This window comes from Ictalurus furcatus, chromosome 9, assembly GCF_023375685.1.
Source record: "Ictalurus furcatus strain D&B chromosome 9, Billie_1.0, whole genome shotgun sequence".
Classification (NCBI taxonomy): domain Eukaryota; kingdom Metazoa; phylum Chordata; class Actinopteri; order Siluriformes; family Ictaluridae; genus Ictalurus; species Ictalurus furcatus.
This window is the reverse complement of record NC_071263.1, coordinates 25,414,673-25,437,424: the sequence shown is the minus strand read 5'-3', so window position 1 is coordinate 25,437,424 and position 22,752 is coordinate 25,414,673. Positions and strand designations below refer to the sequence as shown.

At 40.2% G+C, this 22,752-nt stretch overlaps 2 protein-coding genes across 4 annotated transcripts in view; both read left to right on the top strand.

The window, feature by feature from the left end:
• larp1b (La ribonucleoprotein 1B) overlaps positions 1-11,658 on the top strand; it is a 57,184-nt gene extending 45,526 nt beyond the window's left edge. For all 3 annotated transcript variants that reach the window (XM_053632370.1, XM_053632369.1, XM_053632371.1), the window contains 8 exons: positions 1,305-1,419; positions 1,911-2,077; positions 2,918-3,024; positions 3,180-3,343; positions 3,546-3,690; positions 6,354-6,463; positions 7,591-7,718; positions 9,954-11,658. In XM_053632370.1, coding sequence (XP_053488345.1) covers positions 1,305-1,419; positions 1,911-2,077; positions 2,918-3,024; positions 3,180-3,343; positions 3,546-3,690; positions 6,354-6,463; positions 7,591-7,718; positions 9,954-10,364 — 1,347 coding nt within the window. In that variant the 3' untranslated portion in view covers positions 10,365-11,658. The remainder of the gene's footprint in view (positions 1-1,304; positions 1,420-1,910; positions 2,078-2,917; positions 3,025-3,179; positions 3,344-3,545; positions 3,691-6,353; positions 6,464-7,590; positions 7,719-9,953) is intronic.
• A 778-nt stretch (positions 11,659-12,436) lies between these two features.
• Positions 12,437-22,684, top strand: pgrmc2 (progesterone receptor membrane component 2). Its single transcript, XM_053633421.1, has 3 exons — positions 12,437-12,826; positions 19,497-19,652; positions 20,503-22,684. The coding sequence occupies exons 1-3, from the start codon at positions 12,478-12,480 to the stop codon at positions 20,598-20,600; spliced, it is 603 nt and encodes a 200-aa protein (XP_053489396.1). The 5' UTR covers positions 12,437-12,477; the 3' UTR covers positions 20,601-22,684.
• Positions 22,685-22,752: the final 68 nt, after the last annotated feature.

Genomic DNA, 22,752 nt, shown 5'->3' with positions numbered 1-22,752 from the left:
TCAGTAGTACAAAATAAAAGACGCAGAAAAAGAAAGGACACTGCATAATTTTGTATAAACTTTGAAGCAGACCAAAAAAATGTTTTTATGTAAACTGTGAATTTCCAGTGAGGCTCTGGCTTTAGCGGTGCACCGCGCCATAGTCACACTCCAATGATAAGTGTTAAATTTGCGCTGAATCACAGCTACACATTGCTAATTATGTTAGTCCTTGCAGTGCCTCCACATCTCAGTTCACATATCACTCTGTGCATATCCCTTACAGGGGGGCCAGTCTGTCAAGGCTCCCAAAATGCACCTGTTCCTAAAATAAACCCACATTTCTCACCACCACAGCTTGACGACAGTGCTCCTGACCTTGTAGTGCAGGGACCTTTCCAGGGTAAATGACTAATTACTGGACCTACTCTAATCTACTGAAACAAACTTTATGGAGGTTGACTGATCTGTACCAGCAGATGAAATCCACTGGATAAGGGATAATAATTCAGTACCTTTTTAAGAAATGAGAATGAATTTATCTACAATTTGTTGCCACTATTTGTTGCTACAATTTTTATTATTATAATTTTTTTTTTAATGTCGCTTTTACATTCGCCTGAATGATCTGGATAAAAAAAAAAAAAAAACATTCATTTACATTCGGTTATCTTCAGCTACACGGACACTTTTTAAAAAAAATTCTAAACCCTTACATTAGCTTTTAATTTGATGGTAAAATTTAGTATCGGATACAAGGTGTCTTACATATGCCATATCTGTTTACGTCCTCTTTATCTGTGTTTATTTTTCCTTTTGGTAATTTTTATCCTACCTGTATTTATCTTGGACACGGGGAAGGTGGGGAAAAGCAAAGAAAGAAAGTAAAATTGCACATAAAGGTGTGTCACCAGGACAGACAGCACAAAAGCCTTCACATTTTGTCACGTTTCAAGACGTTCCTCATATTTTTGTCGTGTTGATATTATTTTGAAACGCTATGACGTCTCACTGTCTGAAAACATATAGTGAAAGCGGTTACATTCACAACATGACCTCATTATTTGAGCCAGGTGAAATCCTGCAGTCGTTCCAGTATGTGATTTTTTTTCCCACATACTGTTCTCAATGTAAAATTGCAGCTTTGATATGAGACTATGGGAGAGAAAGAGATGCATTGTCTGCTAAAAAGGGATCGTTTAATCAAATACTGTTAGTGTGGCTTAAAAGCAGAGTTGGCATGACCTTCACAGAACCGTTAATGTGGGAAATACTAAAGCCTGCATGTGTGGGGGGTTTTTTTTTTCTTTTTTCTCCATTGCCAGGATTTGGAGACCTTTAAGAAGCTCAGCGTGATCAGCCAGGATGAGTTCGACACTTTGACCCCTAAATTACCCGTTGACCCCAACCAGGAAGTGCCACCTCCTCCCCCCTGCCAAGGTACCTGCCCTCTGTTTATGTAACAGTAATTATTAGTGCTTATTAAAAAGTGGAAACATTTGTCATAAATTGATTGATTGTCTAATGTTAGATAGATATAGATAATTATAATATAGCATTATTATTGGTAGTAGGTCATTGTACTAACTGAAATGTTACTTTATGCTATAGTGCTATGGAAATTGATGTTAAAAAAAAAAAAGGATTTCTATTATGTCTTTTCCTATTGATAATTACTTAGTTCAGAAGCCTGTTTTGGGGAGAAGGTTTTCTTAAACAAATTTGCTAATGTAATTATGTAATAATATATTTACTGTTCGATGTGATTAGTATATTCTAAACATGACTCCTCATTAATTTATCTTTACTGTGTTGTGGAACACACACTATCCTATATTTCAGCTTAACATTGTTACGTATGATGTTTTTCTTTTTCCTTTATTTTCTGTTCAGTTATATTTGCGTTTATTTATCTTGTCTGTTTGCTCTAGACGAGCCCAGCGTGGCCCACTCTCTGCCAACTGACGTCCCAGAATCCCCGAGTGCTCCCAGGACCCCTCGTACCCCACACACCCCACGCACACCTGGTCGGCAAGACCCAAACAAAACACCCCGCTTCTATCCTGTTATGAAGGACAGTGGAAACATTGATGGAAAGGTACAGATATGGTTTGCCTTACTGCTGTAATTTTATGCTCCATCAGCAATAGATACTATGGGATACAGTATATTTAATATTTGTAGATGATGTTTATATGTACACTACCGGTTAAAAGTTTGTGGACACTCGACTGAAACGTTTCTCGTGATCTTAAAAATCTTTTGATCTGAAGGTGTATGCTTAAATGTTCGAAATCGGTGTTGTAGACAAAAATATAATCATGCCGACATGTTCATTTCTTTCATTAGAAAACTAACATTTTATTTACAGAAAATATATATTTTTTTTAAATGGACAACTTGGAGCGAAATGTTCCGAAAAATAGCCGATAAGTGTCCAGCGTAGGTGGGAACTCCCTTTTAATACTGTTAAAAAAGCATCTCAGGATAATTCCTCAAGAAATCGGATTAGAAAATGCCAAGAATACATTTCTGGAAACTCTAGGCAAAAAGGGCGTCTACTTTGAAGATGATAAAATATCAAATTATTTTTATTTATTTTGGTGACTGTAGCTTGAACCGGCTGTTCTCTTATCTTCTCTGTGGTTATATTAATTTTTTTTGAATAAACATTATAGACTAGCGGAGAAACTGTCTTTTTTTTTTGAGGGTGCAACTATTCAATTATTGCCTTGGACTCCTGAAATGCTTATCGTGTACTTTCTGTAAATGGTAGAACACCATTGTTGTGTGTGTGTGTGTGTGTGTGTGTGTGTGCAGTTGTGAGCATACACACAGAAAGGAGCAGGATGATGCCTGTGCGAATGCGGTTGGGCTTTTTTGCATATCGGAGGAAGCGTTTGTGTAATGTCATTTTTGTGTCTCTTGTCTCTTTTAGACTCCCAGGAAGAGGAAAACACGCCACAGCTCCAACCCACCACTGGAAAGTCATGTCGGCTGGGTGATGGACTCTCGTGAACACAGGCCACGCACTAACTCCATCAGGTTAGACTTGAAACACACACAATCTAATAGTACACCAGATTTCGCTGGTTCAGACTGATCACTCAGGATAAAGTTATAAAACTAGTATTTGTGCGTGAGGGGAAAAAAATAATCAGTCCATCTCTGGTTCTGTCTCACTCTTTCTGTCTGAGCAGTAGTTCAAATGCTTCACCATCAGAGGGCGCTCCACTGCAGTCAGCCAGTTATGGCTGCACCCCTCAGTCTCTGCCCAAATTCTTGCACCCATCCCACGAGTTGCTCCAAGAGAACGGCTTCACCCAGCAGGTTTATCACAAGTACCGTCGACGGTGTCTCAATGGTACACACTTTTACTCGCACACCATTTGAAACCTTTCTGTAGTGGTCCTTTGGATGATAATGCAAAAATATTGTATATCTAATAATTGGCTTCGCTTATAAATCCTGAAACAAAGCATTCACACAGGGAATCACTTTAAGATGTACCGCAATCAATGTTACAGTTTTGATTAGTTGTTTTGTGTGTTTGTGTTTATTTGTAGAGAGGAAACGGTTGGGAGTGGGTCAGTCTCAGGAGATGAACACACTCTTCAGGTTCTGGTCCTTCTTCCTTAGAGACAACTTCAACAGGAAGATGTACGAAGAGTTCAAGCAGTATGCGGTGGAGGATGCAAAAGAAAACTACAGGTTGGTACTAATCTCTTGGCGAGGACCAGGTGTTTACATACAGGTGAAGGAGTGCTTAGTGAAGGAGTATTTAGCTTAGTGTTCAGAGGTGAAAGCCAAGTGTTTGGTATGCAGTAAGAGTCATGTGGTGATAAAAGGGGTTGGGTTGTTGAAGTACATATGAAACCCAATGCTTTGTTTGCTGAATTAGTTTATATAGGTAAAACAAGTGTTTGGATACTGACCTGCAGGTGTTTTGTGTACTGGTGTTATATATACTGAACTGCAGGTGTTTATGGGTACTGAACTGCAGGTGTTTATGGGTACTGAACTGCCAGCGTTTGGGTACTGAACTCCAGGTGTTTGGATGACCATCAGATGTTTGGATAATGACCTGCAGGTGTCTGGATTTTAACTCCAGGTGTTTAAGTACTGAACTGTAGGTGTTTGCATACAGGTAAACTAGGTGTTTGGATACTGAACAGCAGCTGTGTGCATACAAACTTCAGAACGTCCTCATTGAGTGTAGTGCTCTTAAAGAATGAATGAGACACAGAATGATCAGTATGGGAAAGACATGCCAGTAGCATGTCCTGTAATTTCAGTCCAGTTCAGTAGTGTTGTTCGTGTTCTTTGTAGAAATCCAGAAGAATCTGTTGGGCGCCAACGGAGGTCAGTGAATACGTATGCCCACCTTATGTTATGGTTGCTCTAACATTGTTGAGTGGGTCTGTTATAAGGCTTTCAGAGAATCACCATCCCGGAGCCATCCTGTGCCCACTCTAGGAAAAACCCCGGTTTGATCATTTAGATCTAGCCAATCTGACCAGACCCAAAAGCCAATAGAATGGGTGTCGAGTTTCACGCTGGGTTTCCGCTTGAATCCAAGGAAGTGGGGCTCTAACTCCCCTGCTAATGGCACCTTGCGTCTATTTAAATCCAAAAACGGAGAGGAACGAGCCAGTTCTTTAACATCTGTCACTGTTGTTCGGTATGTTCAGAAGGTTGGATATAGGAGTGTTGGTGTAGATCCATATTATATTCAGAACCCTGAGTCTTCCCACTGGGGGAGAAAAATTAATGTCACTTGTACAGGGTCTGTTCAGTCCAAACCATTTTTGCACTAAGCTCACTGTTTTGTTATTAATTTCACTTAGTTGAATATGAACATTGGAAAATAGGTGCTGTACTTTAGACAGTGCAATTTGTCTGATGGCTTCTAGCTTCATGATAAGTAGACGAGGGCAGATGTCAATCAGATCCAGCCTGGATGTTTATCTTAGATAAGATGTTGTTCACTTGCTCCTTCTATTCACCAGCAATGTCCATTTTATGACCAAGGTATGTTTGTTTTATGAAGAGAGTACACTCGTAATGGTTGTGATTGGATGTGTAAATAAAGAGGTGTGTCAGTCTATGAATGGTACCATCAGTTCCCCCCCCCCCCCCCCCCCCCCCGCGCTCCTTCTCTCGTACAGGGCGGCATTTATTTTTTTGTGTTTATTCCAGACCTGACCACACACACACACACACACACACTCGCTCGCTCGCTCGCTCACAACCTTGGAAAATATCACACCGTCTGCAGCATACCTCTTGAGGCATGTACTTGGTACAGCGTTGAACAAATCCATGGACTGAGTTTAAAGAAGAGAGCGAGAAGGTGAGAAGTAAAGAGCAGGGCAGCTTGACAGAGGGATTTATTGAACAGGTCATGCCGGTTGTTTCAATACTAAGCACAATGTGGAGTGTGGAGGTGTGTGTGTATCCCTGTGTGTGTGGGAACAACAAGTACTAAATGCAAGCGGAGTCATGCAGAGAAACGTTCACACGCTTACGCTGTTTTGCAACAATGCATATGACTACTTTGCATTTCTGTAACATGACATCCATGCCCAATGGCAGCACACTTCATGCCTATACTCTGTCGTAATGTCAGACAACATGTGCGGTCTTGCAATGGCACACAGCACTTATCTTGTATAATGCCTGTGCTTGTTTCTAAAGCCTCATAGCTCACTTTTAACACCACACTGCACACCTGTGCTCTTTTGTAACACTTTGTTGTGTGTCTGTTTTTTTTCCCCTCCTAACACCACACAGTGCACCTGTGCTCTTCTGAAACCCTGGACAGCATACCTGTGCCACTGTGTAAAACTATGCTGTGTGCTTGTGGTTTTCTGTAACGCCACACTCTGCACCTTTGCCCTTCTTCAACACTTCTGTCCTCGCCTGTGCGCTTCCGTAACCACCTTCACATGTATTGTGTTTATAATGTCCTCACCTGTGCTCTTCTTACAGTGTCTTTACCTGTGCTCTCTTTAATTATTCTCACTTGTGCTTTTCTTAACCTGCCATCACCTGTGCTCTTCATTAACTATCCTCGTCCTTGCTCTACTTTTACTATCCTCACATGTGCTCTTCTGTAAACAGCCTTACCTGTGCCCTTCTTTCCCTCATCACCTGTGCTGTTTTTTTTTTTTTTTTTTTTTTTTTAACAGTCCTCAGCAGTGTTCTTCTTTAATTAGCCTTCTCTGTGCTTTCTTAATCTGTCCTTACCTGTGCTGCTCTTAACCTGGTAGAGTGCTCACCTGTAGAGTTTGCTTCTGTGCTCTTTTTTAATAGTGTGGGGTGTTTTTTTGTTTGTTTTTATTTTAACCTGAGCTGTGTGTCTCTCTCTGCAGGTACGGATTGGAATGCCTCTTCCGCTTTTACAGTTACGGTTTGGAGAAGAGGTTCAGACCAGACATCTTCAAGGACTTTCAGGAGGAAACTTTGCACGATTACGAGAAAGGTATATGACCTCACTGTGACAGGGCTGATTTTTTTTTTGGACAGATTGTAAAAGCTACATTTTAATCACACACACAGCAGGGACCAAAAGATCTAATCTACTACCAAGAATCGTTATATTACAGTATCTTTTACTAACGCGAGTCAAAGAATTGTTGTAATTGAAAACCGCACAGACAAGTTATAAATGAGCCAAATATCAGGTGTTAGTTGTTGAGAGACTAGTTATTAACCTTAAGAGCATACATGCTTCACCATTGTAATGAAACACATGGTGTCACAATATAGTATTTTAAAGATCGAAGCAAATGGTGTGCAAAAACAATATTCGTATATATATTTTAATTTCATATTTTTTTATTTGGGGAAACTGTCACAGATTTAAACAATTTATTAATGAATCAGTATCAGTTAAGTAAATGTTTGTACTGTACCTCGTACCTGTGTAATATCTTTTGTAATTAAGTCAGAAGCCTCTCTTCATTTTTTTTTTTTTTTTTTTTTTTTTTTTTTTTGTAAAAAATGCTGCAAATTTTAAATAAGCACTCAGCCTTGTTATAGTTTGGAATAAGACTGTGGATGGTATCATATTAGGAACTGTTCTATAACCTGCATCAGGAATCTAAAATAACTGCTGGTGAACCACCAGTGTGTTGAAGATTTTTGCTGTTGAATCGCTGTGTGAATATATATACCCTGCCAGGCTGGTACAGTGCTCTAATGTTGTAATTATACACTTGGATGTTGTGAAATATACCCTTATCAGTTAATCTGCTCTAGCCCAGTTATCAGGTGATAACCTTTATTTTAGTTTACTCTTGCACTTTTGCAGCACGCAGTTAAACATTATGGTGGAGAAGTGCAACATCGATTGATACGAGGGACCTGAGTTATTAATGCTTAAGTATATTTATAAAATGAACACAGTTGTTAGACATCATGTTAATGGGAAAAGTATGAGATTAACATTTCTGTCTTATTGTGTCAGTGTGTCTTGTGAAAAATGGATTGTAGCATTTTGTATTCATTTATGTACATTATTGTGCATGCATGTATCTTGATTCATTATATTTGAAAATGTGTGTATTTTGCACTAATCATTAATCTCTGTATATATGTTGTGTATAGGTCAGCTGTATGGTCTGGAAAAGTTCTGGGCCTTCCTGAAGTATTCACGGATTAAAGGCCAAGTCATCGACCCCAAGCTGCAGCAGCACCTCCGCAAATTCAAGAGCATAGATGACTTCAGAGTGGAGGTGTGTGTGCACCAGTGACTGAAACTGATTCCCTCTGTGGATGACTGACAGTGACTTACTTGCTGACTGACTGTATAAAGTGCTTTAGTGAGTGACTGACTGTATGAGTGACTGACTTGCTGTGCGATTGATTGGAAGTCTGTATACCTGACTGAGTGACTGACTGTCTGAATGACTAACTGTTTAAAAGACTGAATGACTATCTGAATGATTGTGATTGAAGGACATTGTGTATGCCTCACTGATTTACAGAGTGACTGACTGAGTAGCTGAATGTGTGACTGACTGTTACCCACTGTATGAGTGAGTGATTGACTGACTGTGTGCATGATTGACTGACTGTGTGCATGTGTGACTGACTGACTGACAGTGGGACTGACTGAGTGACTGACTGACAGTGGGACTGACTGACTGAGGGACTGACTGACTGACTGGCTGACAGTGGGACTGACAGTGGGACTGACTGGCTGACAGTGGGACTGACAGTGTGACTGACTGACTGAGTGACTGACTGACAGTGGGACGGACTGACTGACTGACAGTGGGACGGACTGACTGACTGACTGACAGTGGGACTGACTGACTGACTGACAGTGGGACGGACTGACTGACTGACAGTGGGACGGACTGACTGACTGACAGTGGGACGGACTGACTGACTGACAGTGGGACGGACTGACTGACTGACTGACTGACAGTGGGACTGACTGAGTGACTGACTGACAGTGGGACTGACTGACTGACAGTGGGACTGACTGACTGACAGTGGGACTGACTGACTGACTGACAATGGGACTGACTGACTGACTGACAGTGGGACTGACTGACTGACAGTGGGACTGACTGACAGTGGGGCTGACTGACTGACTGACTGGCTGACAGTGGGACTGACAGTGGGGCTGACTGACTGACTGACTGGCTGACAGTGGGACTGACAGTGGGACGGACTGACTGACTGACAGTGGGACTGACTGACAGTGGGGCTGACTGACTGAGGGACTGACTGACTGACTGGCTGACAGTGGGACTGACAGTGGGACTGACTGGCTGACAGTGGGACGGACTGACTGACTGACAGTGGGACTGACTGACTGACTGACAGTGGGACTGACTGACTGACAGTGGGACTGACTGACTGACAGTGGGACTGACTGACTGACTGACAATGGGACTGAGTGACTGACTGTGGGACTGACTGACAGTGGGACTGACTGACTGACAGTGGGACTGACTGACTGACTGACTGACAATGGGACTGACTGACTGAGTGACAGTGGGACTGACTGAGTGACTGACTGAGTGACAGTGGGACTGACTGAGTGACTGACTGACTGACAGTGGGACTGACTGAGTGACTGACTGACTGACAGTGGGAGTGACTGACTGACTGACAGTGGGACTGACTGAGTGACTGACTGACTGACTGACTGACAGTGGGACTGACTGACTGACTGACTGACAATGGGACTGACTGACTGAGTGACAGTGGGACTGACTGAGTGACTGACTGAGTGACAGTGGGACTGACTGAGTGACTGACTGACTGACAGTGGGACTGACTGAGTGACTGACTGACTGACAGTGGGAGTGACTGACTGACTGACAGTGGGACTGACTGAGTGACTGACTGACTGACTGACTGACAGTGGGACTGACTGAGTGACTGACTGACAGTGGGACTGACTGAGTGACAGTGGGACGGACTGACAGTGGGACTGACTGACTGACAGTGGGACGGGCTGACTGACAGTGGGACGGACTGACCGACCGACAGACAGTGGGACGGACTGACCGACCGACAGACAGTGGGACGGACTGACCGACCGACAGACAGTGGGACGGACTGACCGACCGACAGACAGTGGGACGGACTGACCGACCGACAGACAGTGGGACGGACTGACCGACCGACAGACAGTGGGACGGACTGACCGACCGACAGACAGTGGGACGGACTGACTGACTGACTGACTGTGGGACGGACTGACTGACTGACTGACTGACAGTGGGATGGACTGACTGACTGACAGTGGGATGGTCTGACTGACAGTAGGACTGAGTGACTGTGTGAGTGACTGAATGACTGACCATGTAAATGGCTGTGTGAGTGACTCTACAATCATTGTGTGTGTGCTTCTGTGATAAGAATGTTTGACCATGCACAGTATGCAAGTTTTCAATTTGATTTACTAATGAGTGGCAGATAATCTGAACCATTCACTTCCTTTGTCTCAGCCGCCAATGGGAGAGGAGCAGGGGGGCAGGAGACGGAGACACTCGTCCTCTGGAGGGGATGAGGGCAGACACAAACGTTACAACTCAACCTCGTCTTCATCATCAAAACAGGCCCCGCCCACCAAGGCTTCTAACGAGCCTGCTGCTGAAGGGGAAGCCAAAACGGATTCAACCAATCGGTCAGCTTCTCCAGCAAACACTAAACTCAGTCATGGGCCAGCAAACAGCAAATTGACCTCAACCAATCAACGGGCCATTGCGGGGCTGGCCAAATCAGCTTCAACCAATCAGAAAGCGACTGCCAAGAGCACCACAGTCAATGAAGCGACTTCAGCCATGAAGGAGAAGGTGAAGAAGAATCCACAATCTGAAATGGCTAGCAAAACCAAAGATGCACATCCGCCAAACTAAATAAATCTTGAGAGCTCTACATTTTTAATCCTAAATGAGAAGGGCTATTTTAAGGCCAATTTATATCTACGGCCTAGACCGTAAATCTCTTCTATGAGTAAATGAGCCAAACCGTTACAAGTGAAGCTTGAGTGTTAAACCATCAGGGCTTTAACTGATTTCACTACGTAAAGTATCAATCCGAATATTGTATTCGTCTTAGCAGAAACAGCTTTTTTTGGCTCATGGTTGGTTTTAACAGTTAGTCAGTTTTAAATAGGCACAATTGGTGGACTGAAAATCATTGGAGTCAAAAACCATTCTGCTGTCAAGTTTACGAACGCTGCATAGAGTGTAGTTTGTGGACTGTGTGTTCCTGTGTTGAATGTAAATTTCTTTGTTTTATCGTCTGGGGTGCCTTACATTTCAAAGTTTTTACCCTAATTATATCAGGAAATATATCCCCAACATTATTTTTATTTCAGTGGTGTCATAACTTTTGTGTGTGTGCCTATGATCATAATGACATGATCACTGATATATGAGGAGGAAACGTAATTGTTTATTTGAGGAAAAGGAAACAAACTTGAGCAGATTACACAGATTATTATATTGTAATACTCTTTTACACTTGAGATGACAACAAAAAATTTCACTATATGTAGTTTATTGATGCATAGCGTTTGGGATTGAGTATGAAATGAGTGTTATGGGAAAAAAAACAACAGTATCATGCTCAAATGCCAAGCTAGTGCATGATTGGAATAAAATGTAAAGTTTTGGATATGAGAACGTAGGATCCTTTAATCTTTTGTTTTAACAGATTTAACAAACTTTGATTTTTGGCTTAAATTAGAAATGTTTCTCTTTACTTGAAGTTTTATTTTCTAAGTATTTTTATTGCTTTAAAAAAAAAAAAAAAAAAAAAAAGAAAGGAGTTTATATTCCAGGAAAAAAAAAGTTTTACATTTTATTGGCGAAGGGATTTTTTTTCTCTCTCTCAGTTTTGAGTGATTTTAATTGTCATCAGATTTAATAGATTCTAATCATATTTGTATTGCTTATTGCAACTTATTTGGTTAATGCAGCTATATAATAGAAATATAAACTGTACATAAAAATGAGGAATTGCTATGATTTGGTTGATTTAAATTTTTATTGAGCTGTATTACTGTAGTATTGTTTTGCGTGCGCTGGTGTGTTCGTATGCATGTAAGGTTCCTATTTTCCCTCTTTTTTTTTGCCTATAAATTGTAACATGTAAAAATACATATATTAAAAAAAAATATTAAAATCTGTTTATAAAAACCCAAAACCTTTTGGTTGTGTCATTTTTAAAGTGATATTTGGATAGTATGGAGACAGGGATATTGTAATGTGTACTATTGCTGCATTCATGTGCTATTGGAATTAAGGTGAATACAAGGTTTTTCAATTTACAACTTGCATATGAATGTCCCTTCAAGTTATAATTACAAGTAGACACTTCGGAAGTATTATTAATACCTTAGTTTCTGACTTTAATACTGACCTTTACCTTTTAGTAGTCCTGGAGGAAGAAAGGACTGTTTCAGTGGTGGGGTCATTATTTATTGTTCTAAATACAAGTCACTTTTAGCCATCAGAGATTATTATAAAGAATCACTCACACATGTGCCTTATGTTCATTATTACAGTAAGGGAAAATGCAACCAAACTGTCTGTGACCCAAACTGTTCATTATTTCAACTAATTAAAAGAACATTTATTGTATGATTAACGCATCAAAAAATTTATCTAAAAGACAAAAAGTAATTAGTTTTTTTATCATGATGTTTGGAATTTATTACTAGCTAATGTATTATTATTATTATTATTATTATTATTATTATTATATGATAAAAAAATAACAAGGACATTTATTTTATTGAAATGTGTTTCAGCAAATATGCTGTGTAAAGAAAGAAAGAGAACTACAGTTCCAAGCACACAACGTTTGTCTCAGAACGGCAAGAGCCAATCAAAAACGAGAAGCTCAGCCTCCGGACGCCAAAAACCAATACTAACCAGGCTACTCCGTCAGCGGCCAATCATACGCGCTGTGGAGTGTGAGGTGGGCGGAACCTTTTGGGTGGGTAGGGCGCTAACGTGCAGTATGGCGGACGATGGGGACGGCAGGAGCGGAGTAGCTGACACAAGTGGCGGGCAGGGGACAACAACAGAGGAGTTGGATCCAGGACCCGGTCTCGGCGGCATGCTTCTCAACCTCGCCTTGTTAATTTTGTTTCTGGCCGCTTGTTATGGTGTTTACCGACGGTGGTTCAGGAGGTCAGGCGCCAACGCGGGCCGGGGAGATGAGGCCTCGGCTTTGCCCAAGATGGGCCGGCGGGACTTCACTCTGGAGCAGCTGCGGGAGTACGACGGCGTCCAGAACCCGCGCATTCTCATGGCCGTCAACATGAAAGTCTTCGACGTGACGAGCGGCAGAAAGTTTTATGGCCGCGGTAAGAGTTCTCGTTACTAGTTAGCTGTATTTTTACCCGCTCAAAATGCTCACGTGCTAAAATCGTAGCTATTTACAGATCTAGTGCACTACATAGTGTGCTAACGCCATTATTCTGTCATCCATATAGTGCACTCATGGAAGGAGTAGCGTGTGGTTTGTCATCCCGCCCTGTTTTGCATGAAAATCAATGACCAGGCAACCTTTTTGGGACTAGTTATCCACTTTAATAACTTTTTGTTTTAGAGCTAAATAAATAACCAGCTTTGTTTGTTTTAATTGCTAGTGATGGTAATAAGTGAAGGCTTGTTCAGTAAAACCTAAGTAGTTTTACTGAAGATTTACTACTTTGTAATCTAGTTAGCTAAGATGTCATGATGCTCCAGAGACGTTGTATTTAACAGAACAGAAATTTTACTATTTACATTCAAATTAGCTTGTCTAGTTTAATCATTGAAATAGATCAGCTAGTTAGTTTAATTTGTTTTGCCAGGAAATTACATTCCAGGAAATAACTGGCTATTAAATGTTAACTAATTAACCTGACGTATAAACAATATGTAGAGCAGACATTATTAATTTAGACTCCACAAGTGTAAATAGCATTAAATCTGTTTGTTTGCTTGTTTGTTTGTTTTTGCTAGGTAGCTGATAGTTATTGTAGTGCTAACCCACTCGCATGTCTGTTCACGAGTCAGTCTTTGGTTGTTTTAATAATGTATTATTTCAAAGAATTTGTAAAGCTTTCATTTGTAGTGTTCATTAAAAGTTAAAGGTTTCATGGTGCTGAAATGAAGCCATGTCTGACGTGGACATGCAACGGCCAGGCCATAGCTAGGAGCTAGCTAACCTTGTGTCACATTCCAAATTCTACAGTCGAGGATATATAGGGGACTAGATATGGTGCGCTGGTTCATTTGTTTGCACTTTGCGTAGTGCGCCTATATAGTGATCCAAATAGTGATTTGGAATACGAAGCTGTGTACGTGCGCAGTAAAGTACTAGGGTCCGTTTACTAGCTGCCCAGCCCACCCTAGCTTTCTCCCTTGCTAGCTACATTAAAACGTATTTAACAATGAACTTTTTTTTGTATATTATGGTATATATTTTTTACGTCTCTAAGTTTGACATTTGTTTTAACAGTTAATATTTCCATCCAAACCGTAACATTAGCGTTTTACGTGAACAGCGTGCAGGTTAGCTTGATTTAGCATGACATTTAGCATTACAGTCTTCTTGTTGTTGTTGTTTTCTCCTCGAGAGGTTAGTTATTTTCTCAGGTAATTAAAACTAAAGCTGTAGCAAAGCGTATCAAACTCTTAAGACACCTGTAATGCACCTAATCCTGCCAGACTCGCTTTTGTCCTGTCGGTTCACATGCCACAGCTGCCTCGCTAAATTTCTTTCTCCTTATTAAATACCTATTCGTATCATTATTCACATCTCAGGTGTAGATGTCTGAATGTTCTATGTATAGAGTTATATGATATATAATTAGTATTATAGTTGATACAATTAGTAAAATAGTATAATTATATACATATATAATGATGCAGAGATTATGAAAGGGGCGTGTCTATTTCAGGCTTAAAAATTCCATAACATTTCCTTCGGCTGGATTTGTGTGTGACATGGCATCCCTACATTGACCTCTGAACACACACACACACATACACACACGTGTTCACTGCTTCTTCTTTGTTTATCATCATTTATTTGGTTGCTGTAATTACAACAACGTGTCTGTTAGCCTTTGCCCTGTTTGGACCAAGAAACCTCTCTTTTTGCTTTTAACCAACTGGCCTTTGCTTTTCATTTCTTAATGGATGTGGCCATCAGTGCCTTGTGGTCAGTGGGTCAGATAGCAGTGATATATATGTTATGAAATGTAGAGTTTGTTAATAAACTCGTAGTTAACTATTAACTGGTGGTGTTAACTAAAGAAAATATTTTCACGGACGAGGTCACATTGTTTATTACATATTGAGTGTATACCGATTGAGATTGAGTCACATTAATAAAAATTGTTCTGCAAGTTGTTGAAAATCCGCCATTTTCTTTGTGTGTGTGTGTTCATGTACTGTAAAAAATAACACACCCCCCACACATGAGAATCAGATGATGCAGAACATCAAAGCCCTTTTGCTTCCTTATTTTTATCAGGTCATCAATAAATCATTATCTCTCCGCAATCTCTCACCACTGTACCTCATGCCATTCAGTCTGAGTAGGCCAACACACTCGCTGCATCCAAGTCATAAGACTTTAAGTTTTTCTAATTCTGCTCCTGATTTCTAAAGGCTTTTTCAGTAGACAGAAACTTAGTTTGTCACTTAGTTTCTGGCCTTGGATGTTAAAGGCTTAATAGGCTTTTTATTGCTGAGTATCACATCTGTTTTAAGAAAACTCTGTGTGTAGCGTGTCTGTGTGTTGTGAGTCACTGTATGCTCTAGATTTCCAGAAATTGCTTCGTAATAGTCTGTGGTACCTGAGGATTTAAATTAATTCAACTTAATTTGATAATCACTGATTAGTAAAGTACCTTGTGCACTTTGTGGAATGAAAGTCTGAATACAGACAATCTGGCCAAGTTTGTACTTGCTGCTATTTATGTGTATAGAAGATGGCTGCCGCATGTGTCTTGTTTGTTCGGCACGTCCAAAAATTTTCCGTGATACTATAACTGCATAAATAGTCAGGGCAGTGGATGAAACTAAATCCGAGTCTAAAATCCGAGTCATCTACTACAGTAGCCAGTTTTTGAGTATTAACACTAACTGAATTTCATATTACAGTTAGTGCCCGTGTCTAAAATCCTCTCATTTAACCTTCAAACATACAAAAAACTTTGATTTACGCATCAAACGTCTGGATAATGTAGATCAGTCAATACTTTTGAATGTAAAGGCATTGTATTTGAGCCAGCGCTACCCTGTTAAACAACAGTTACCAACCAGATAGGGTAAAACTAACGCATATCGCGTGTAATGCGTAGCCGGTCAGCCGCATCTTTTCGAACTTCTGCTGCTCATGCTGCGTCACAGAGCAGCGTAACACACTCGAAGGAAAGTGCTATGTGCTCTCTTCCACATACACGATCTCAAGGATGCCCATAGTTGGCGAGTGTTGCTGTGATTGACAGTCAAGAAGAAGAAAGCCTTTATTTGTCACATGTTGTATATATTATAGTATCGGAGCGTACAGCGTCCCTCCCACCCAGGCATCATGGCCAATTTTTCTCTTTTGAGTCCTGTGGCATTGTCGGGATTTAACGATGATCTCCTGACGTCAGGATGAGTGTTTTTCTGTTATGCTTCTCGGGAGCTCTTGTGACAGTGCAGTGTAGTAAAGAGAAACTATTTAGAGTCTGTTTTTAACGTCTCCATTCAGCTGCTCAGTGTGTCCTAGAATAGCATGAATTTGGTAAACATTTTACAGGTAGACACAGAAACTGTTTGGAAAAGGTTGTTGTGCATCTGATGTGCCAGATATTATAGCTTATTGCCTTTAATTCTCCAGATGTACATAAGGTACACAGGTGAGTAATGTAAACACTTGCGTTGCCACTGCGTGTGCACAAATAGTCACGCTTTAAGTATAACTGCAGCCTGTGTGTGTGTGTGTTATGATGTTCAGTGCTGAACTTAGCTCTTGTGAGACTTCTTTAGAACAATATGAAGAACTGATTTTCCTTTTGCAATGAGTTTGGCACTTATTTTTGGCAGATGTGTGGGTCTTGACCTTTTATACCAGTGACAGTGGACATTTGAAATTCAGTTTCATGGTTTCAGGAATGGCAGAGCTATAGGGCATTGGGGGAAATGAAAGTGAACTCATAATAAAGTTCTCTTTGGAGGTGTTTTAGAGGCTCTGTGCTGTCATGTATTCATTTCCTCTGTGTACTCTACTCACTTCTTAGTTTCTGAAAGATTTAAAAAGGAGGCTAGTATCGGAACCCTACTGCATGTGCATATGTTTTGTGAGTTTCTATTTTGTTGTGAGGGCATGCTTTTTGACTGACTGTGTTTTGGCATGTGCGCGCGTGCATGCTTTTTTCCTATAGAGTTGATTTACAATCATATATACACTCACTTAGCATTTTATTAGGAACACCATTCATGCAAATATCTAATCAGCCGATCATGTGGCAGCAGTGCAGTGCATAAAACCAAGCCGATACAGGCCAGGCTGCTTCAGGTAACGTTCACATTAACCAACAGAATGGGGAAAATTTTTTCTCAGTGATTTTTTTTCCCATGGCATGATTTATGGTGCCAGGCGGGCTGGTTTGAGTATTTCTATAACTGCTGAACTCCTGGGATTCTCACACACAACAGTCTTGAAAGATTATTCAGAATTGTGCAAAAAAGAAAAAACATCCAGTGAGATGCAGTTCTGTGGACTGAAATGCCTTGGTGATGAGAGAGGTCAGTGGAGAATGGCCAGGCTTGTTTGAACTGGCAGAATGGCTACAGGAACTCAGATAACCAATCTACAATTGTGGTGAGCAGAAAAGCATCTCAGAATGCACAACATGTCGAACCCTACCTAAGCTCTGACACGCTGTTTTGGGACTGTAATCAACCCTGTGTCGACTAGTCAGATTTTTTTTCCTCACCACTTAAACAAAATTAATTTTTATCATCAACCTCAGTAGAATAAATGTATTAGCTATTATAACGAATGTCAAAGTGTTAAGAATTTTGATAATATTTATGAAAGGGAAAACTTTTTCACTTTTTTTGGTTGGATTCAAATTGCTTGTAGATGTGGGTCTTATTTGATTTGGTCAGGAATCTTATATGGTGCTTTGATGGACACTTCTTATTGGTTCTCCTTGAAGTTGTTTTACTTCTTTTGGCTATTTATTTATTTATTTTTTAGAGAAACATTTCCCAGTATTTGGTGTACTGCTGTTCCTGCTGCATCACATGGCAGCGCAGCACACTCTGAGTAAAGCTCTGTCTGCCCTCTTCCACATACATGAGCTCACAGACATCCACGATTATTGAACAATTAATGTTACTGTAAACTAATAGTTACTAGCATGTCATACTTTACAGTATGCTTAATGAACCAGTTTCTCTGAAGTCATCATGATCCCGTTCTTATATTTGTGCCCGTTTCTATTGATCTTTGGGATGAAGCAAATGATTTAAAATATTGTATAAATGGTATAAAAAAAAAAAAAAAGAAACATTTTAAAAGAACACACATTGATCTACTCGCTTTAGAAATAAGCGCATTTGGTTCCAGTGGGAGAGGTGGAAGTGATCTATATTTATTTGTTGTATTAGCACAATGTTGTTTGTAGAGTTTTACAGAGACTTTGTGTTTGTTCATTTGCTGTGCTTGTGTGAGGACAAATCTATAATCCTGTACTTCAACAAAAATGAAAATAACTTTTTAAAGATTTAATAATATTATTATTTATATATATATATATATGTGTGTGTGTGCGTGTGTGTGTGTGTGTATATGTGTGTGTGTGTGTGTGTGTGTGTGTATATATATATATATTTCTTTTTATTTTCTTTTATATTATACGAACACACTGTTCAGAGCTAATGTTTAATCTGTCTATATCAGTATACATTTATATACTTATCAATACTGAAATGCATGTGGGAAAGAAATATTTCAATAATTACAATTTAGTCTATAATGTTTGATTTATGTTCCAGAACAGCTTTTGAAACCTATGGAATGAGGATGAGAGCAGGGCAGGAAATAATACAAAACCGGTGTGATCATTGAGAAACTGGTTACCATGACAACCCTGCTGTAAACAGACACACACATGGAGGCATGTGAATGAGGGTTTTAAACAGTGATCACAATTTTCTTTTAACGAAATGATATTGTTTATAATTCATTTTAGACAGAATCGCTTATGAGAGAATTGTAACGCATCTAAAATGAGATCTTTTTTTAAATTCTCCCTATCGATGATGATAATGGCCGCTTTATTGGAGAGTTCGCATAATGTCTGTCTTTGTGTCAATGCATGTTAATTCCATTAGCACATCTCCATACACACATCTTCAGTTCTAGTTCATCTCTAGCGTGAACAATCGCCCTTTTATGTCAGTGACGAACAGTTTCGTTTTGAACCCGTTAGGCCTTTTTGCACATGTTTTTTGAGTTGGATAAGCATAGCTGCTCACTGTAACGTAAATATGAACGTGGTTTAGATTCGGTTTCTTGACTGTAACCTTCCCCAAAGCCTCATCGAGACGGTGTTCTCAGGGTTATGCTTCTCAGAGTTACCCCTTCAAGGAATTATTTGCCCCTCTGTAATTGAACTCGTGCAGTAACTGTGTGAATGAACTTTTTTTTTTTTTTTTTTTGTAACTTCATCAAGTACAATTTAGTCAAGACGTTGTAATTTATTACAGTAGCTTAAGGTCTACAGAGTCTGCACAGATTACTGATAATTATTTCACAGTTAGAAACTGGAGCGCTACAGAAACGCATCCAGTGTGAATGTGCTAAGGGAGTTGAGAGAACTACAGTGCTAATTGAAAGCATTCCTCCTTTAAGGTTGGAGATTTACCTGTTGTTTACCTGTATTTATAATATTTGATTTATAAGGTATGGCTATATCTGGGACAGACCATTCTAAATCCTTTTCTCTCTCTCTCTCTCTCTCTCAATCCATCCTTCCACAGAGGGGCCATATGGGATCTTTGCGGGTCGGGATGCCTCTCGTGGTTTGGCTACGTTTTGTCTGGAGAAAGATGCACTACGGGACGAGTATGATGATCTGTCAGATCTCAATGCTGTTCAGATGGAGAGCGTCAGAGAATGGGAGATGCAGTTTATGGGTGAGTGAGTGAGTGTGTGTGTGTGTGTGTGTGTTTGTGTGTTCACATGTATTTAGCCCTTTATGAGAACCAAAACTGATCAGATGTCCTCAGTCACCCCCTCAGTGAAATGGGGTTTTTACAACTTGTATTTTGATAACTAAAATGGCTAAAACACCACCTTCTGGTTTCTGAGGATAAGGTTGGGATTAGGTTTAGGTTTGTGTGTGAACGTGTATGTTACTGTGTATGTCTTGGGTTAGGAACAGTTCCTTTTCTACTTATTTACTTTAAAAAAAAAAAAATTAAACTAAGATTAAGCTTGTGTTCTTTTAAACAGTTATTTCTTCTTCTAGTCTGATATCTGGACAGATGTTGTCTAAATCTTCTATTCTGCATGGCTTCCTTTCCTGCTTAAAGTGGCATACGCAAATTTCACGCAACACTTTATTTACGCAAACACAGTTTATTAAGGCAGTTTCAGACTTCAGTCAGTATTTTAGCATCAGTTAATGCTGGGGAAATTTGACTTTAAGCCAAGTGCGAACAACAAGGCCCATGTGTGCAGGTGTTTGCCATCTTAGCTCACTGTTATTTTCCCTTCATCTTGTTGTGGGCAATGCTTTTTGCCTGGTGTTCAAAATATTTGGAACATGCACAGCTGGTATCTTTTTCTATTCTATTCTTTAACGGACAACCAGAGAGATCAATGAAGATTGATGTTTGTTTGTTTGTTTGTTTTTGTTTGCTCGACCTTTGCACCGGTCTGTGAGTAATCCTCCATGACTGACTATGGACTTTATAACATGTTGATAAAAGTTTGTGTGCTTTGTTTTTTCTTCCTCTCATCGCTTGTTTTCTTTCTCGGCAGAAAAATACGACTACGTTGGTCGCCTGTTGAAGCCTGGTGACGAACCATCGGAATACACAGACGAGGAGGACATAAAGGACCATCTGAAACACGACTGATGTGACCAAAGCCTGAGACTCAGACTGCTAGCGTCCAGCCAATTTGCCCCTTGTAGCCCAAACATCACTCTTTAGCCCAACAACTCTAAACTATTGGACAGCTACTAGTCTGTTGGAGTAGATTCCACAGATTATGCACCTCCTCTCCAATATTACATCCCCAGGCAGGAGTGTCTGTACGCCGACAGCAGAAAGTGTTCAGCAACAACAGTGCTACAAAATGGATGGCTCAGATATAGGTCTGTTTGGCGACTTCCTGATTGGAGCATTAAATCTAAACCATACTTGCCTCAAGGTGTCCCTTTGTACCTGCTCCATCCTCCTGTGGTTGTTCATCCTTTCCTCCATTCATCTCATGCTCTGTGTGCATTTTTGTTTTTTCCCAGCTCCAGCACACCTGCTTCAACTCGTCAGCCAAATATTAAGCCCTTCTTGAGCTGAGTAAGGTGTGTTTAAGAAGGGAAAATCAAAAACATTTGAATTTCCGAGGATTAGGATTGAGAACCACCACCTTTTTGCTCTTTACTTCTTTTCTAAATGTCCCTGTCTGCCTCTGTGCGCCGTCACAGTCCACCCAAATCTACTGTACTGGAAAAAGGTATTAGTTACCCCTTCACTCCCCCCTGCCCCCACCCTTTTCCTGCTTCACTGCAGCCACGGGCCTTGGCTTGGTCTCCTGTTCACCTCTATACACTTGCTCCATAAGCTCTAAGCACGTAACCCTGTATGTTTAAGCAGTCCTGGGTCTTTTAAAAAAAATCCTGCACATGTGTGCGTGTGTGTGTGTGTGTGTGTGTGTGTGTGTGTGTGTGTGCGCGCGTGTGTCTTGGTGATGGACCGGAAATGTGAAAGAATGTTAAAATGTATGAAACAATGAAATCCCACATTTTAATTCAGTTCTGTTGATGAGTAGCCTTACGCTAATGGAACTGTCCGAGAGAGAGGGGGGTGAAATGGCGCGATCCAAAACTGGATCACAGCTGCACTTTTTTTTTTCTTTTTCCTCTTAACTTCATTTTAAAATAAACTGCAAATTGAGGCATCATCCAATTCGAAGGTCACATGTTAATACCGTTAACCAATCCGAAAGTTGTGGGTGTGTTCTTTTTCAGCATTACAGATTTCCCCCTTCCTTTTTTGGGTATGGTATGCACTTTTGGTGCCACGGCTTAATCACAGTGTGATTGTACGCATTTGGTTCAGGTGGATGATGAGGGAAATATTGGGAGTAGAGGGCTCTTGCCAGAATTATTTTTTTATATATATATATATATATATATATATATATATATATATATATATTAGTTTTCAATGCAAAGGGAAAATCAGCTTTTGGTCACTTAAAATCCTTCAAATATCAGTTTAGCAGTGAGTCCCTTTCAACTCCTTAACAGAAACAATGTGAGTAGGAATTGTGCCTTATTTGTTTTTTTGTTGTTGTTTTTTTTCATCAAAAACAATTTGCGGCAAAAAGAAGTGGAAGGCGAGGAAAACATGACTACATAAATATCTCCCCTTTCTCACATTGTTCTTTTGATGGTGTTAAAATACACTCTTACTATGTGCCCTTTTTAACTAAAACAATGAAAAGGCATGCTTCAGGCTCAAGATCTTTCCCCATCTCATTGCCACCTTGTACATAGACCTTACGAAGTATTCAGTGTTACTGCCATGTTGCTGTAGTTAATGGGGCTCTATGTACTACTGTGTTGTATTGGCCATAAATCTGTTCCATCATTCGCGCTCTCTTTATTTTTTCTGCTGATGTTCATTTTAAGTGTGGAAGAAACAGTATAAGATCTTTTTTGGAGACTAGGCATGGGTGCTAAGAATTAAACACTTTTTTTTTATTTGATTTATTTCTTTTGGGGGGGGAGGGGGGTAAGGGTGGGAGGTAAAAAGAAAACAAGTGGTGGATTCTGTAAATATGTGTATCATTTTATTGAAGCATGTTTGGCATAACTATGAGCTAATGCTGGTTTCTCCCCACGTCACGTATTTAATTGTTGGGACTCTGTGTGTGAGTGAGCGAGAGGAAGAGCTGTGTCGATGCATAAACAAATAAACAGATTTGGATAATAAAACCACTGTTGTCTCATGTTCACACTATCTCCAGCGCGTCATTCAGCTTTAATGACCTCCACGTTCACAG